The 15748-nt window shown below is 41.3% G+C and overlaps 3 protein-coding genes across 3 annotated transcripts in view; 1 reads left to right on the forward strand and 2 right to left on the reverse strand.

Annotated features, from left to right (window-relative positions):
* Positions 1-626: 626 nt before the first annotated feature.
* Positions 627-8312, reverse strand: LOC111953189 (twisted gastrulation protein homolog 1-A-like). The gene is made up of 5 exons (XM_023972286.2): positions 8153-8312; positions 7343-7489; positions 6227-6326; positions 3579-3851; positions 627-2469 (listed from the first exon to the last, which is right to left on the reverse strand). The coding sequence occupies exons 2-5, from the start codon at positions 7460-7462 to the stop codon at positions 2288-2290; spliced, it is 675 nt and encodes a 224-aa protein (XP_023828054.1). The 5' UTR covers positions 7463-7489; positions 8153-8312; the 3' UTR covers positions 627-2287.
* Positions 8313-8936: 624 nt separating this feature from the next.
* Positions 8937-13421, forward strand: LOC111953188 (gamma-soluble NSF attachment protein). The gene is made up of 12 exons (XM_023972285.2): positions 8937-9206; positions 9551-9618; positions 9823-9907; positions 10061-10078; positions 10195-10225; positions 10453-10562; positions 10717-10783; positions 10972-11042; positions 11124-11202; positions 11336-11415; positions 11688-11817; positions 12387-13421. Exons 1-12 carry the CDS (start codon positions 9154-9156, stop codon positions 12522-12524), a joined length of 930 nt encoding a protein of 309 aa, XP_023828053.1. The 5' UTR covers positions 8937-9153; the 3' UTR covers positions 12525-13421.
* Positions 13422-13765: 344 nt separating this feature from the next.
* Positions 13766-15748, reverse strand: part of LOC111953872 (piezo-type mechanosensitive ion channel component 2-like) — a 167413-nt gene continuing 165430 nt past the window's right edge. The window contains exons 48-50 of the mRNA XM_070435672.1: positions 15627-15706; positions 15266-15476; positions 13766-15002 (exon numbers count right to left, since the gene is read on the reverse strand). Of these exons, the coding sequence (XP_070291773.1) occupies positions 14747-15002; positions 15266-15476; positions 15627-15706 (547 nt within the window). The 3' untranslated portion in view covers positions 13766-14746. The remainder of the gene's footprint in view (positions 15003-15265; positions 15477-15626; positions 15707-15748) is intronic.

Here is a 15748-nt window from a genome sequence, read left to right on the forward strand (position 1 = left end):
GTTTTTTTAAATTTTTTGCTAATGTATTAAAAAATAAAAAACATACCTTATTTACATAAGTATTCAGACCCTTTGCTATGAGACTCGAAATTGACCTCAGGTGCATCCTGTTTCCATTGATCATCCTTGAGCTGTTTCTACAACTTGATTGGATATGATTTGGAAAGACACACACCTGTTTATATAAGGTCCCACAGCTGACAGTTCATGTCAGATCAAAGACCAGGCCATGAGGTCGAAGGAATGGTCCGTAGAGCTCCGAGACAGGATTGTGTCGAGGCACAGATCTGGGGAAGGGTACCAAAATATTTCTGCAGCATTGAATGTCCCCAAGAACACAGTGGCCATTCTTAAATGGAAGAAGTTTGGAACCACCAAGACTCTTCCTAGAGCTGGCTGCCCGGCCAAACTGAGCAGTCGTGGGAGGAGGGCCTTGGTCAGGGAGGTGACCAAGAACTTGAGACATCTGTGGCATTGTGTTATGTGATCATGCTGTTTAATCAGCTTCTTGATATGCCACAGCTGTCAGGTGATGGATTTTCTTGGCAAAGGAGAAATCCTCACTAACAAGGATGTAAACAAATTTGTGCATAACATTTGAAAGAAATAAGCTTTTTTTGCATATGGAACATTTCTGTGGTCTTTTATTTCAGATCATGAAACATGGGATTAACACTTTACATGTTGCGTTTATATTTTTGTTCAGTGTTAAAGTGTCCCATACAATAAGGGGATCTGCTGTATCTATGTTATATAGGGGAAAAGTAAGTTGTAAATTATTATCTTGGTTAAAAACAATCTGTCGTCCAGTAGACTTTGATACAACTTCGTCTAAAGGTGTAGAAGAGTTTCCTGCAAACAATAGATATTATATTCCTCCTCTTTTAGCCAGATAAAGACAGACTGTCTTATTATCTGCAAAGCCATTACATTACAATTTTAACTAGCTATACTTATTTCACCACTTGCCATGTTTGTAAACTTATCATTAAGAAGTACCATGATAATTGTAGGGTTGTCGTTCCAATGAATGTCTGACCAACCCTGTACACATGGATCCTAGGGCCTTTCCAAGAGAGATGGTCTCATCCATTAAAAAGAGCACATGGTGCCACCTACAGTACAGAACCAGATCCGCAACATCATTTCAAACGCCTTCCCCTCAGTTGTACTGCATCTAGTATATACTGTATATTTAAAAARAAACATGCATGCATATCCTAATTTATTCCCACAATTGACGAATAATGAGTGCTACCCATAATGGCTGGTAGTAGGAATTCTACATTTTTGTCAACTGATGTGGGATGCATGCCCCTCTCTCCCCTTCCACACATAGTTCGACCTTGGCTGTTTTAGAAGGCATGCCAAATTAAGCCGGAATGGGAAGATTTGATTAACCAATATCTAGTGTTGGCTGATGAAGCTCGGATCCCCGGTTGTGAACTTATCTGTCTGACCGGCCGACCAAACTTATCTGGCTGCACTTGTCTCATCTGTCAGCGAGCTGACCTTAACCTATCTGGCCAATCATCCGAACTTGTTATCTGTCCAGCCAGCTGAACATATATCCCATCTGTCTTGATGACTTGTCCTATCGTGCCAGCCAGCTGAACTAGTTTCATTTGGCCAAACCTATCCAGCCGGCCAAACTTATTTCTGAAATTATCATATCTGGCCAAACTTGTCCCAACTTTTCCAGGCCTGAAAAACACTTAAAATTCCATCACCGTACAAACCCTGCTTATCCTATCTGGTCAGCCAAACATGTCCCATCTGTCTGGCCAGCTGAACTTAACCCATCTGTACTAAACATGTCCTATATGTCTGGCCGAACTTATCTTAAATTATTTTATTAGATTTAAAATCATGTTTACAGTATGAAACAAATMATTTTAACTGCACATATAAAATATGTGAACAGCTGGCTATTAGTTTGATTGAATATGGACATTGTTTCCTAAAATAACACGTGATAAAACAATTATACAAATAGCATTTACTCTGATTTTCCATGACATCAAAAATAAAATGCCATTTCATTACACATTTTAAAACATCAACCTCTTCTCTTAACTATAAAAAAAAAAAAAAAAGTAATGATATATTTCTAATTTGCTAGAGAACCTATAAAATATAAAAATGAGCAAAAATAATTCATAAAAATACTGAAGCATTATGAAAGTCATATTCCTCAGTTAACCTTCACCATCTGCTACTCCAGATAGTGCCCCCTTGTGGCAGTTTGAACACAGTACCCTAATGTGGCCCGTCCCATTGGCTTCAATCAGAGCAGGCAGTTCATACACTTGACGGTTTTGCTGCCGTAGTCGAGGCACTCTGGGCCGATACACTCACAGCAGGCATTGTGGAACCAGCGATATTTGGAGCCCCCCATGGACTCGCAGTATTGCTTGCACTGGCGGATGGACACGCAGTCGTCAAAGTACACCACAGTGCACATGTTATCTGTGGAGGGGAAAGACATGGCATTCAAAGGCTTATTTCTCCAAGGAATACAACAGGCAAATATTACCACTATCCATTGGAAAAACTTACAGAAAACATGCTTAGTCTTCACTTTACATTTATGAAGGTACTCTAAAGCAGGGTTTCGCAAACTCTGTCTTTGCCCCCCGGGAAAAGGGAATCCGGACACACTGGACATATTTAAAAATGTAGGCATAGCCGCATGACTCGTTCGGAATTCCCTGCTCAGAAATATGATCAGAATACTAAAGCTGCATGAACACACACACACACACACACACAGAGGTTCCTAGTCAATTACAAATCACTAGGACCGGTTGCTGAGCTGAGTAGAAGACAAATGGAGTGGATGCACATGAAAGTCCACAAGGCCAGCAGCAGTAGCAATCTACTCAATTTGCAGGGCTAGCAGGCCACTAAACCCATCAAAAGACAGCCCGAGATTGCATACGTTTTTATGGAGGGGTCTAGCCACCGAGCTCGGATCAAAGCAGTTTTAGCGATGACTTCATTATAGCTCTCCCTCTCCTAAAACAATATACAGTCTGTCGGGGATTTGAGCTATTCGTTGACTCTTGGSGATTCCCTAAAATAGTGGGCTGGACCAAACTTCATATCTTTAGCACTTACGGGGGTAGCCAATCTGCCAGAACTTTAAAATTGTATTTAACTAGGCAGTTAAGAACAAATCCTTATTTACAGTGACGGCCTACACCGGACAAACCAACTTTGGCGACTAGTAAGTATGTTATTTAAACTTCCCGCTTTGGGCTGGATGTTTCAATGTGTAGTTCATACAGTCATAACCCGTGAGCATCTTGTTACCTATGTGACCTTGTAGAGCTTCACAATAGAAACGTTTAGACACGATGTGTGAAAAATGACAATATCGGTCCCATGACTTGAATGGTATTTTTGCTACAAATGCTAAACTATGTAGAATCTTCAGAGTCTTCTGATGAACTAATACTTTGATAAAAGGTATCTTTGTAAGACTATGACGTACRCACGCTCTGTTTATTCTCTTATTATGGAATACCCAGCAGCTATGATTKTTCCCAGAATTCAACCCGTTCATCCCTCYCTACCTTCAGTACTTTGGGTGTTATCGTAGCTGGCGTGGATACTGTTCCCAGTCAGGGAGACATTTTGGTGCTGGTCCTCCAGAGTTTCCAGGAAAGACACCAGGTTCTCATGGTAAGATAGTTCCTCAGCCACGGGGAAGGATACTACCATCATGTTGATGGGTGCTTCACCCTCGGTGAGGGCACGGAACAGTGAGGGGATGGGTCGGTAGAGTTCCTCCACCGTGCTCTTGGAGGTAGCCGGAGTGTCGCTGTAGTTCCTGGGGTTACACATCCCTGTGTGATGGGATGCAGGGAACAAGTTGATAATTGGTAAATAAATCAAATACTTTTACAATAAATTACTGATCATCAATAAACCACTATTTGTTCATATGATACTCAACATTCACTGCACCACACTTGTAAAACAGGATGGGTGCACTACCTTGAACAATCAGTGAATAATGGAAGGAAGGATTTGGAGGCGCTCAATATGATGCAAATACCAAATACCCATCCTCATTAATCCATTCTGACCCTGGTTGTAGTTTGCTCTTTTCAAGTCAAATGGTCAAAGTTTCAAGTCCTAAGTAGAACTGGCAGAGTCTAGAGTCAATTCCAAGTCGTGCATTTTAGGAGCAAGTTGAGCCAAGTTATTTCAAGTCAAGTAAAAAAATAGTCGAGACATGCAATGACATCAATCAACTACAAATCTTTGTCTATTTATTGAGGCTAGCAGACAGCCCTTTTCATTATTTTGTCCACAACACATTTTGATTATGTAATAATACATTTTAACTAATTCCAAACGCAAGCTTCATAAGATCAATATTAAGCAATTTTGACTTAACAAAAGACCTATGCTAGTAATTGTTGCTTGATGCCCCATTGCTGGTGAGATGGCAAAGTAAACAGTTTATATGCTTGATCCCCAAACAATTTTTGGAGCTGTATATTTATGGCAATCCTCTCTAACTTTTTATTTTTTTTGCAAGTGTGATGCCTGCGGCTACTCTAGCTGCGTGGAGAGTAATCCATGGAGTCTCGTGCCACAAAATGACAAAACCTGGCCAGATCATTTCAAGTCATTAATCAAATCGAGGCTCCAAGTTAAGTCTCAAGTTTTTATTTTCTATCATGTCGAGTCTCAAAGCAAATTTGTGACATGAGTCAGACTCGATTCTACAAAGTCGTGGCCAAAAGTTTTGAGAATGACACAAATATTAATTTCCACAAAGTTTGCTGCTTCAGTGTCTTTAGATATTTTTGTCAGATGTTACTATGGAATACTGAAGTATAATTACAAGCATTTCATAAGTGTCAAAGGCTTTTATTGACAATTACATGAAGTTGATGCAAAGAGTCAATATTTGCAGTGTTGACCCTTCTTTTTCAAGACCTCTGCAATCCGCCCTGGCATGCTGTCAATTAACTTCTGGGCCACATCCTGACTGATGGCAGCCCATTCTTGCATAATCAATGCTTGGAGTTTGGCAGAATGTGGGTTTTTGTTTGTTCACCCACCTCTTGAGGATTGACCACAAGTTCTCAGTGGGATTAAGGTCTGGGGAGTTTCCTGGCCAAGGACCCAAAATATCGATGTTTTGTTCCCCGAGCCACTTAGTTATCGCTTTGCCTTATGGCAAGGTGCTCCATCATGCTGGAAAAGGCATTGTTCGTCACCAAACTGTTCCTGGATGGTTGGGAAAAGCTGCTCTCGGAGGATGTGTTGGTACCATTCTTTATTCATGGCTGTGTTTTACTGTTGGCATGACACAGGACTGATGGTAGCGCTCACCTCGTCTTCTCCGGACAAGCTTTTTTCCGGATGCCCCAAACAATCGGAAAGGGGATTCATCAGAGAACATGACTTTACCCCAGTCCTCAGCAGTCCAATCCCTGTACCTTTTGCAGAATATCAGTCTGTCCCTGATGTTTTTCCTGGAAAGAAGTGGCTTCTTTTCTGCCCTTCTTGACACCAGGCCATCCTCCAAAAGTCTTTGCCGCACTCACACCTGCCATTCCTGAGCAAGCTCTGTACTGGTGGTGCCCCGATCCCGCAGCTGAATCAACTTTAGGAGACGGTCCTGGCGCTTGCTGGACTTTCTTCGGCGCCCTGAAGCCTTCATCACAACAATTGAACCGCTCTCCTTGAAGTTCTTGATGATCAGATAAATGGTTGATTTAGGTGCAATCTTACTGGCAGCAAGATCCTTGCCTGTGAAGCCCTTTTTGTGCAAAGTAATGATGACGGCACGTGTTTCCTTGCAGGTAACCATGGATGACAGAGGAAGAACAATGATTCCAAGCACCACCCTCCTTTTGAAGCTTCCAGTCTGTTATTTGAACTCRATCACCATGACAGAGTGATCTCCAGCCGTGTCCTCGTCAACACTCACACCTGTGTTAACGAGAGAATCACTGACATGATGTCAGCTGGTCCTTTTGTGGCAGGGCTGAAATGCAGTGGAAATGTTTTTGGGGGATTCAGTTCATTTGCATGGCAAAGAGCAACTTTGCAATTAATTGCAATTCATCTGATCACTCTTCATAACATTCTGGAGTATATGCAAATTGCCATCATACAAACTGAGGCAGCCTTCTTTGAAAATTAATATTTGTGTCATTCTCAAAACTTTAGGCCACAACTGTACAACTCTGGCACCTACCCACACAGTCGCAGCACTCCTCCCACAGCGTGCCCAGACAGAGCATACACTCCTTACAGCATGAGCAGTTCCCATCAGAGGGCCTGCACTGACACAGCTCCTGTACATCACAAAACACACAATGTATATTATAACATGGTCACATTTTATGTACGTGGCAGGACTGATGTACATAAGTGGATAACTCACAAGTAAGAGAGAAATTCAGCAATAGACAGTGAGGGTGGYACATTTGCATAGCATGCACACAAATGCATATGCATTTAAGCCTTCTATCATGTTGTGCAAACATTCTTTCAATACAGTAGTCTCAGTCTGGCTTTAGTCGTTACATGAGGGCCAAAACAATATAACATTATTTTTGTGTATTGAGCACGTCATGGTTGACTCAAGAAAATAAGCCATACATATCCTGTTAGAAATCACTACGGCGGGTGTGTGTAACTGCGTATGTTTGAGGAGTGGGCCGACCTTAAGATGCCTGTTCTGTGACTCCTCCAGTGTGGCTGGGAGGGCAGTTCAAAGGGAGAGCAGAGGTCAAATTCCAGATGTGCACAGGGATGGAGCTAACAGTCAAGTGTGGTTGTGGCTGCAACAGCAACCATGGAAGGTATACAGATATCAATCTCCATTGGCCATCGCATGTACAGCCAAGGTAGACTAGGCTACATCCTTTGAAGACACTGTGTGGCTGTAAATGTAAAACATGCGCTTGATTGTAAGCCCTGACAACTTCGGAGTACATTTTTAGTATCTCCGCTTTGTTAGTTGAGTGTTCTCAGACAGGTTTATTTAGTTTACAGGTACTATTACGGTTGTATGCATGTTTCCAGTAGAGAGAATGTAGAGATTTTAGGTTAATGTAAAATGACATACACACAGTGGAAATGCATAGTGGGAGGTTCATCAAGTCTTAGCTGAATTCCAAGGAATAAAATATTGGCATAACACTATGGCAGTGGCAATTTACTCTGAAAAGACGTGAGAGATTCCTTATTGAAATTCCATAGAGTTCTCTCAAAGTGATTTAGTAACAGAAAAATTGTATTAGTGAGACAAAAGTTTACCTAAACCGAATGCCTTTTAAAAAACCCACTAAGAGCTTAGCCTTCTTACCTGAATGAGGCACTTGCTGACATCACTGGCACAGAGAGCCTTGTTGCAGGCGGTAATCATGGAAAGTCCAGATAGAAGGAAAATAAGTGCAGTGGATAGTAAAATTTGAGTAGACTTCATTTCCGACACGCACGAAACAACGGTATCCTGCACCGACAAAACAAAGAGTCAGACAAGAATTTGGAATGTACCCCTTATTCAACATCAACAAAATACCTAGACGTCATCGGGACTCAATAAACATACTACTAAAACGCAGGCAAAATCGTGTCAAGGAACCATCCCTTTGATTCAATTGTTATGGTAAATTGGCCGTTTGCTTTAAAGGGGCATTATTCCCTTTCTACACAAACCACAATCCGCAAGTCGTCAGACCCACTGMAATGCAAACATTGGTTTCCCGCTTGCTGGCAACTAAATTACATAAAGGTTGCTGCGCATTTAATCTTAAACTCTGAATACATTTAAAATCGATGTTCAAACGTTGTATAGCTATTACGGTAATCTAATTCAATAATAGCATGTTGATCATGCCAGTAGCGCAACCCTCTTAAAGACCTCAGGGTTACATAAGGAAGGGAAGTTACATTTTATCCTAAAATTAAACACTTAGTTTGGATAAATTGTATGAAAAGTCTGACACTTTTCAAGCGCCGTTTATGAACAAACCTCGTGTTTTGGAGAGGCATATCCAAAGCTATAAACACCTTTTCTCAACATCAACCAACTAGGAAGAAAGGATGCCGTTTTTTGTCTTGGTAAAGGACGCACACTGATTAACAATATAATAAAAGTAGTAATCAAACTCACCTTGCCCAACTTGTCGATTGTTGCTCCAAAGGTGAAAGTTTCTTAACCCCTTTTCCACCTCTACCTTTCAGAATTAAAGCATGTTCTGATGGCGTGACTCTCCACACCCGCTACACAACACAAAGCAGACAGGGGTAGGCAAACGCCTTAAAGATACAGTTACTATTTCAGACACAGGAGCCCTGCTCAGGTGAACCCGAGCCAAGAACTCTGTCAATTGGTATCATGTGATAGGCCATGTCTACTGGTTTGGCAGTGATATATTCGACTGGGCTATACGAATTTATTAGTTTATCACATAAAAAAATAGTAGCAACAATTTTGTTCACTGATAATAATAGCCAGATGAGGACTAGACACCACTCTGAGCCTAGTTCCTTTCTAGATTTCTTCTTAGGTTCCTTCTAGGGAGTTTTTCCTGGCCACTGCTTCTTCCTCTGCATTGCTTGTTCTGGGCTGGGTATCTGTAAAGCACTTTGCAACTGCTGGTGTAAAACGGCTTTATAAAATACATGTAATAATAGAGGAATTATATTACACAATTTGTAGGCTATATAAATGAATAACTGGAGATTTCATAATGCATTGCAAATAGAGATGAATTTGATTGTTTATTTCACTTTGCTATATTATCTACCTCACTTGCTTTGGCAATGTTAACATATGTTTCCCATGCCAATAAAGCCCCTTGAATTGAATTGATGAAATAAGACTAGTTTTCTAGGGAAGGGCCTTTCTAGGGAAGGGCGTTCAACTGAGAAAAAAAAGAACTGTTACATTATTGCCCAGTAGGTGCAACATTGTAACGTTGTCGCAGTATATGAGTAGAAAAATAAAATGCAACTCACGAGCTTCCGTAGTCAACACACTGATGAAGGAAAGGTCTCCTGAAACCAGTAACGGCAACATCTCACTACATTTTAGCCAGTGAGAACTTAAATATTAATAACTGTTTCATTACATTATTAGTAGACTACACAGCAGAGCTGCCACTGGACCAGATGGCTGCGAAAATCAACGAGGCGCACGACCACATTGCCAAGGCTGAAAAATAGTAAGGAAATCTCGCTAGCTAGATGACGTTAGCTAGCTAGCTTGCATTTGAGCTATTACAGTAGGTAGTCAGCCACGATCATAGTATTGGTAATCGTGTATTGTAAAGTACCTATATATAAAGCAAATAGCATAGGAATGGTATTTTCAATTTAGCAAGCTAGCTTGCCATTCTAGATAGGAAGCCAGCTGAGCTGCACTGCAGTTAAGCCTGTCGGTATCACTTCATCAATACTAGGGCGTCCATACCTGTATTACATCCTATGGCAAATCCATATGATTGTAACTTTTTTCAGAGGCAATGCTGCTGTAATGTTTGGCACTGAAATATGATTTTCCCCACAGTTTAAAGACTAGCTTCATGAAATGGAAGCCTGACTATGACAGTGCTGCATCAGAGTACTCAAAAGCAGGTATTGTATCCCAAAGGCTCATACATTCTATGCAGCAACAATTTGGACCTGAATGCATGTCCCCTACTACAACAACATTTGATAGTCTAGTTGGGCAATAGCACACTGTCAGTAATATTAGGCTATATTGCAGAAGTGTTGCTCAAGTTGTCTTATGATTTGGCTTATTATAAATGCATAATAAAGCATTCCCTTTTCGCCCAGCTGTTGCCTTTAAAAATGCCAAGATGCTTGAAGAAGCGAAGGAGGCATACCTGCAAGAGGCAGAGGCACATACCAACAACAAAACGTATCCTTTCGCTGCCAATGGGGAGGGAGGCTTATAAATGGTATTGCAGGTTTGTTTTGAACAAGGTAATTGTATATGCTGTATTTGAACATCGTGGCCCACAAAGATCTGATAACAACATCAACGTTTTCTTTAACTCAWCTCAATGTACAGACTTTTCCATGCAGCCAAGTGAGTATAAAAGATCTAGGCCTATCTTATGTAATGATATTAATAGAACCAGAATGACACTGATTTGTCTATGTCTGGTTGTATTGAATGTTGCTAAGGAGACCTTTCTGTTACAGAGCACTTGAGGCAGCTGGTATGATGCTCAAGGTTAGTGTTAATGTGATAACAAGTATATATGATTGACATTAATGTTTATCAGAGGTCGGGTGACATTTACTGTTGCGTTTATGCCATAGTTTTAAAGTTTTTGTTGCCCCCTTCTAGATTAAAGGCTTTGTTTTTAGCCAGATGCTTTTGACCCATGACATGACTACTGTTTTAATATTAACTAGCTACTAATGCTAATCATTGACAGACATGTTTTTTCTCTCCAGGACATGCAGAGGATACCAGAGGCTATCCAGTATATTGARAGAGCAAGCATGATGTATGTAGAGAATGGCACACCAGACACTGCAGCCTTGGCCCTCGACAGAGCTGGAAAGTACGTACCGGTAGCCAATATTGATCATCTTAGACGGTCTCTCAAAATGAATTCCCTGTCAACATTGGCATGTCACTGTAAACGTATGATGATGCTCGTTGTTATTCCTCGTTTTGATGCTTAGGCTACTTAAGTTGCCCTTTTCTTTTTTCAGGCTAATCGAATCACAGGATCTAGCAAAAGCAGTGGATCTGTACCAGAAAGCTGCATCAGTATTTGAGGTACGACTTGAATTTTTGATAGTAGAGAACACCAATCATTGAGTTGCTTCCAAGCCACAGCCTCAGTTCAGGGTCACATCTGCARGAATCTCAGTCTTATTTCATTGATATTGGATATATATTAATGTGATGAAAAGTGACCAAATCAATCAAAATATTGTTGATATGATGAATGTATATTTCTGCAGAATGAAGACCGTCTACGTCAAGCTGTAGAGATGCTGGGGAAAGCATCAAGACTTCTCGTCAGGCAACACAAGTAAATTCTCACCTGCTTTACAGATTGTTCTACCTTTCCTACTCATTCTCTTCCAGCTAACTGTTGTTTTTGGCCCGTCAGGCTTGATGAAGCAGCAGTGTCGATTCAGAAGGAAAAGAACATGTATAAAGAAATAGAGAATTACCCAACGTGTTTTAAGGTGTGTTTAAGGATCTTTCACTTATTTAGCCTGATAGACAATTGACCGTGTTCAAAAGTGAGCAGACTGTGTTATTATTACCCCTGTTGTGAAGATTAAAACCAAATGGTTGCCTGTGTATTTTCTTCTTCAGAAAACCATTGCCCAAGTGCTAGTCCACCTTCACAGAAATGACTTCGTAGCAGCAGATAAATGTGTTCGAGAGAGTTACAGGTATTGACTTTACATTGGTCTAACTAAAAGGTAAATATGAAGGTTATGAATTTTGTTATGTTTGACTAGGGATTCATAATTCTGGTAACTTACCCCAAATTCCAGAAATCCCGGGTTGGAATATTCCTGGAGTCAGGAGGTAATAAACACGGAATCTGTGAATACTCCACCCGGCGGAATTTCTGGAAAGATTTCTGGAAAACCTGGGAATTTTGGGAAAGTTACCGGAATTTTGCAAYCCTATGCTTGACCATTCTAACCTTTGACCCTAGTCTGCCAGGTTTCAGTGGGAGTGAGGACTGCATTGCCTTGGAGCAGCTCCTGCAGGGCTACGACGAGCAGGATGAGGACCAAGTGCACTGCGTCTGTAACTCGCCCTTATTCAAGTACATGGACAATGATGTGAGTGTTCTGCCTTGTGGCTTATACTGTATGTAACCATCATTCATTTCAAAGCATGTCATCACATCATTTGAGTATCTACTTCTCTCAATTGTGTTCTGTTGTCTCCTTTGATCACATTTAAGGTCTTTAAAAGGTATGGAATCATGAGCTTTCCTTATGAAACCTCTCTCCTAGCCACCCCATAGATGCATTTCCAGGCTRGCCTGAATAATACAGAGTAATTTATTAATAGAAACAATAGCAGTCCAACTGCTTGCTTACCTGCGTCACCCCTCTAGACCCTGCTTTCTTGTGTTGTTTTGTACGATTTATTATCTTTTACATTTCTTTAGAGCTATTTCTTAAACCTCTCCTGATCAATTCAAGACACACACACACCTGACTCAAACTAACCAAGGGTTTTCTGATTGGTTCATTAGTTGAATCTGCTGTGCTAGTTTAGGAAGAGATCAAAACCATGGAACTGGCTGTGGGTACTCAATGAGAGGTTTAGGAAACACTTCTGACAAACAAATACTGTAGAGACAACTTGCCATAACCTGACCACAGTGCCAATTGTCTTGCAGTATGCAAAGTTGTCCATCAGCCTGAGGGTTCCAGGGGGGGGTAAGAAGAAGGCTCCTGCTTCAGCTGCCGATGCTGGGGAAGGAGGAGCGGGGGCAGGGGAGGCTGATGAGGATGAGTACGCTGGTGGGCTATGTTAGCCACAGAACCTGGACTTCCTGTCTGGACCAGAGCACGTCCAGTTACCTGTTAAGGATGGGTGTCGGAATCTTCCACAGCCCTCCCATTCTCAGCATGCCAGGAGGTCGTGAACTTTGCCTTGCCTCCCATCGCCAGATGTATCCTAGAAAACAACTGTAGGCACTAACCATCAAGCATAACAACGAGTTATGCTCATAACAATAACATAAGCATGGTAATATAATATCACTGTGGAAAATAATCAAACACTACTTAAAGATTTGAATATATTATTTGTCCCTTTTGGGGTTTACTGCGATTGTAAAATAATGTATATTTTGCTACATTTGAAGTGATATAAAACAYTTGATTTTGAATGTTGATCTAGGTTTGGTAATGTATTTGTTGTATTTGCCTCAATGGATCATCAAGGTGTTTTCTCATTCAATCTACAACAGTATGCAACAAGATACTCAGTGTGAAAATAATGATTTGCACATTCACCTTACAATATCAAACTCTGTGCCTCAATGATTGATGCGTAAAGGGGTGGATGAGACGATTTCTGAATTTGTACAGTATGAAGTGTTGAAAGCAGCCATTTCAGTTACGATTGTGTGTGAAGGCACTTATAATGAATCAAATTTATGTTAAGAAAATAATATATTTGGGTAATTGGTATATTATTGTACTTTAGTTTCTTCTAGGTTTCAGAATGCCTTTCCATTTGTATTATATGTTATGCCTGTACTTTGGAACTGACTGAAAGCTAGATGATGATTCATGTTTACAACTAATCTTAAAATGTGTGTCAAGTCTTGTGGAGTATGCAGGCTTGATGTTTGTGGCATGCCCTCAGTGTTTTTACTGAATCAAGTCATGGAATGGAATAAAATGGCAGCAGGTCAGCTTTCAAACATTTGTTACATTCAGGTCACTGAACCTCGATAACGTCACAAACTAGATTCCTTACACATGAAAACAATTATTCACTTACACATGGTGCTGCATTTTCCTATGCATAGATTTGATGACCTTGATCACATTTTGGTTGAACATATGAACTTGTACATTTAAAATAACACTAACRTGCAATGTCAAAAACAAGGGGTTTTCAAGCAATCAAATATAACCGACACATGTTACACACGTCAACGACAGTATCTGTATTTAGGCCCTCAATTCATAGGTCTTTATAGGGGCTCCATCAAGATGGACATGCTCCATAATATAGAAATATCATTCTATGCTCTATACAGTGTTCATCACATCACTGTTTTTCCCTTTATTGTTTCTCTTTCCTAGGTGTACTACAGGTTCAAACAAAACCAAAAACATAATCCCTTTCTGGTGAGATGATACACATTTCCTGAGAACGATGTCTGCCACAGGTCCCTTGATTACTCTGTAGAAACAAAATAACGGCAACAAATTATTGTAACTTCCCACTGCGCGCAGACGTCAATTCAACGTCTATTACACGTTGGTTCAACGTAATTTCATTGAAATTACATGGAAACAACGTGGATTAAACCAGTGTGTGCCCAGTGGGTTGTCTTCAACCTCTCGTTGTTGTCTTGCTGGAAAAACCAAAGCACTTCCAGGTAGGCTACTGTAAAGGGAAATATCTTGGAAAATCAAAGTGTCTAGTGTCTCTCAGTCGCTGCCCACTTTACTTCGCTTTTCCCTTCTCCCGTGTTAGCTCAAGAAAACATGTCTGTTCAAGTTTACAGCCAGCTATCAGTATATTGCACAACCCTTGGTTCATATTTCCCAATAGGAAAAAGGCCAGAYGTCTGGAGGCAGGCAGGACAGCTGCAGTCTGTCTCCCTGTCTGTCTGTGACATCTCAAACACACTGACTGATGGCTGCAATTCTTCAGAGTTGTACTAAAGGAGTACAAACAAAAAACTGCTTCTTACAGAGGAGGCTGGTGAGGGGAGGACGGCTCATAATAATGGTTGGACTGGTATCTAACGCATGGAAACCAGGTGTTTGATACCACTAAATTAATTCCGTTCCAGCCATTACTATGAGCGCGTCCTCCTAATTTAAAGTGCCACCAGCCACCGCTGTTCTTCAAAGTCACCTTTCATGTATAGGTCATTGTTTTTCATGGCAGGCTTGATAGGGAGAGGGTCCCTTATTACCATCCGACCAAAATACAGGGAGCGTAGCGAGCTAGCGACTTCCTGCTGGATTGTGCTTTTTTCATGTCTCTGCCCCCCACTAGGTGGCACTGTCATTTAGTTTTTTGGTCCCTGGTCCACTTGATCATAGTCTCTGGTGAGCGGTAGAGAAAGATGAGCTTGGCATATAGGTCTTCCTCCAGCTCCAGCTCGCCCGTCTCTCTGACCAGGAAGATGTCGGTACACAGCTTCAGGATGCGGTCCACGGCGGGCAGCTCCTCGAACATGATGGAATGGGAGATGCCGCTGAAGAACTCGCGCACAAACTTGCCGATGACCAGCACCACCGACGCATACAGGCCCATGATCCTGTCGGTGAGATACAAAATAACACATTATAAGCCTTGTTATAATACATTAAAAAGGCACATACATGCTTATGACAAGTGATAAAGCATTATAAATGCAGGAAACCTTTTAGAAAGCAACACCAGGGTTGTGTCCAGTAAGCACAACACAACATTTTGAAATGAGCTGGTACTGCCTGACAAACAATCAAAAATGATGATTGTGTGTCTCACTGAACATGAGTTACATGACCCAAGTCAGACCGTTAGATATCCTCCACTCACCCGTATCCTGCCAGGAAGCCCAGACTGGGCGGGCTGACTTTGTCACTGAACACGTAGAGCTGGAGGCCTGCCTCTCTCTTCTTCCCCACCGCCGCACCCCTCATCTGGATCTGTCCCGCCGATGGCTGGTCTACGATCCACCACTCCTGGATCTCACCACTGCTGTTGTGGGTTCTCTCCAGGTCGAGCAGGATGTTCTTGTAGCCATTGTCTGAAATGGAGGTATCATAAACGATACATCAACAGTAATAAGAGGGCAATGCGTCAGTTCAAAACAGAAGTGTTCATTTCAGGACGATGTAAATGTATACATTTTTCTATCCATATGAAGTCATTCCAGGTTTAAGGATTCGTGCATTACCTTTATGGAGTTGTTCTATAGGTTTGGCATTGGAGTCACTGGGAGCTCTGAGGAAGCATGGGAAGACTTGTGCTATGACCCTGGAGAGGAGAGAAAGAGACATGACATTTAAAGATGCAGTC

This window comes from Salvelinus sp. IW2-2015, linkage group LG27 (genome assembly GCF_002910315.2).
Source record: "Salvelinus sp. IW2-2015 linkage group LG27, ASM291031v2, whole genome shotgun sequence".
NCBI lineage: Eukaryota > Metazoa > Chordata > Actinopteri > Salmoniformes > Salmonidae > Salvelinus > Salvelinus sp. IW2-2015.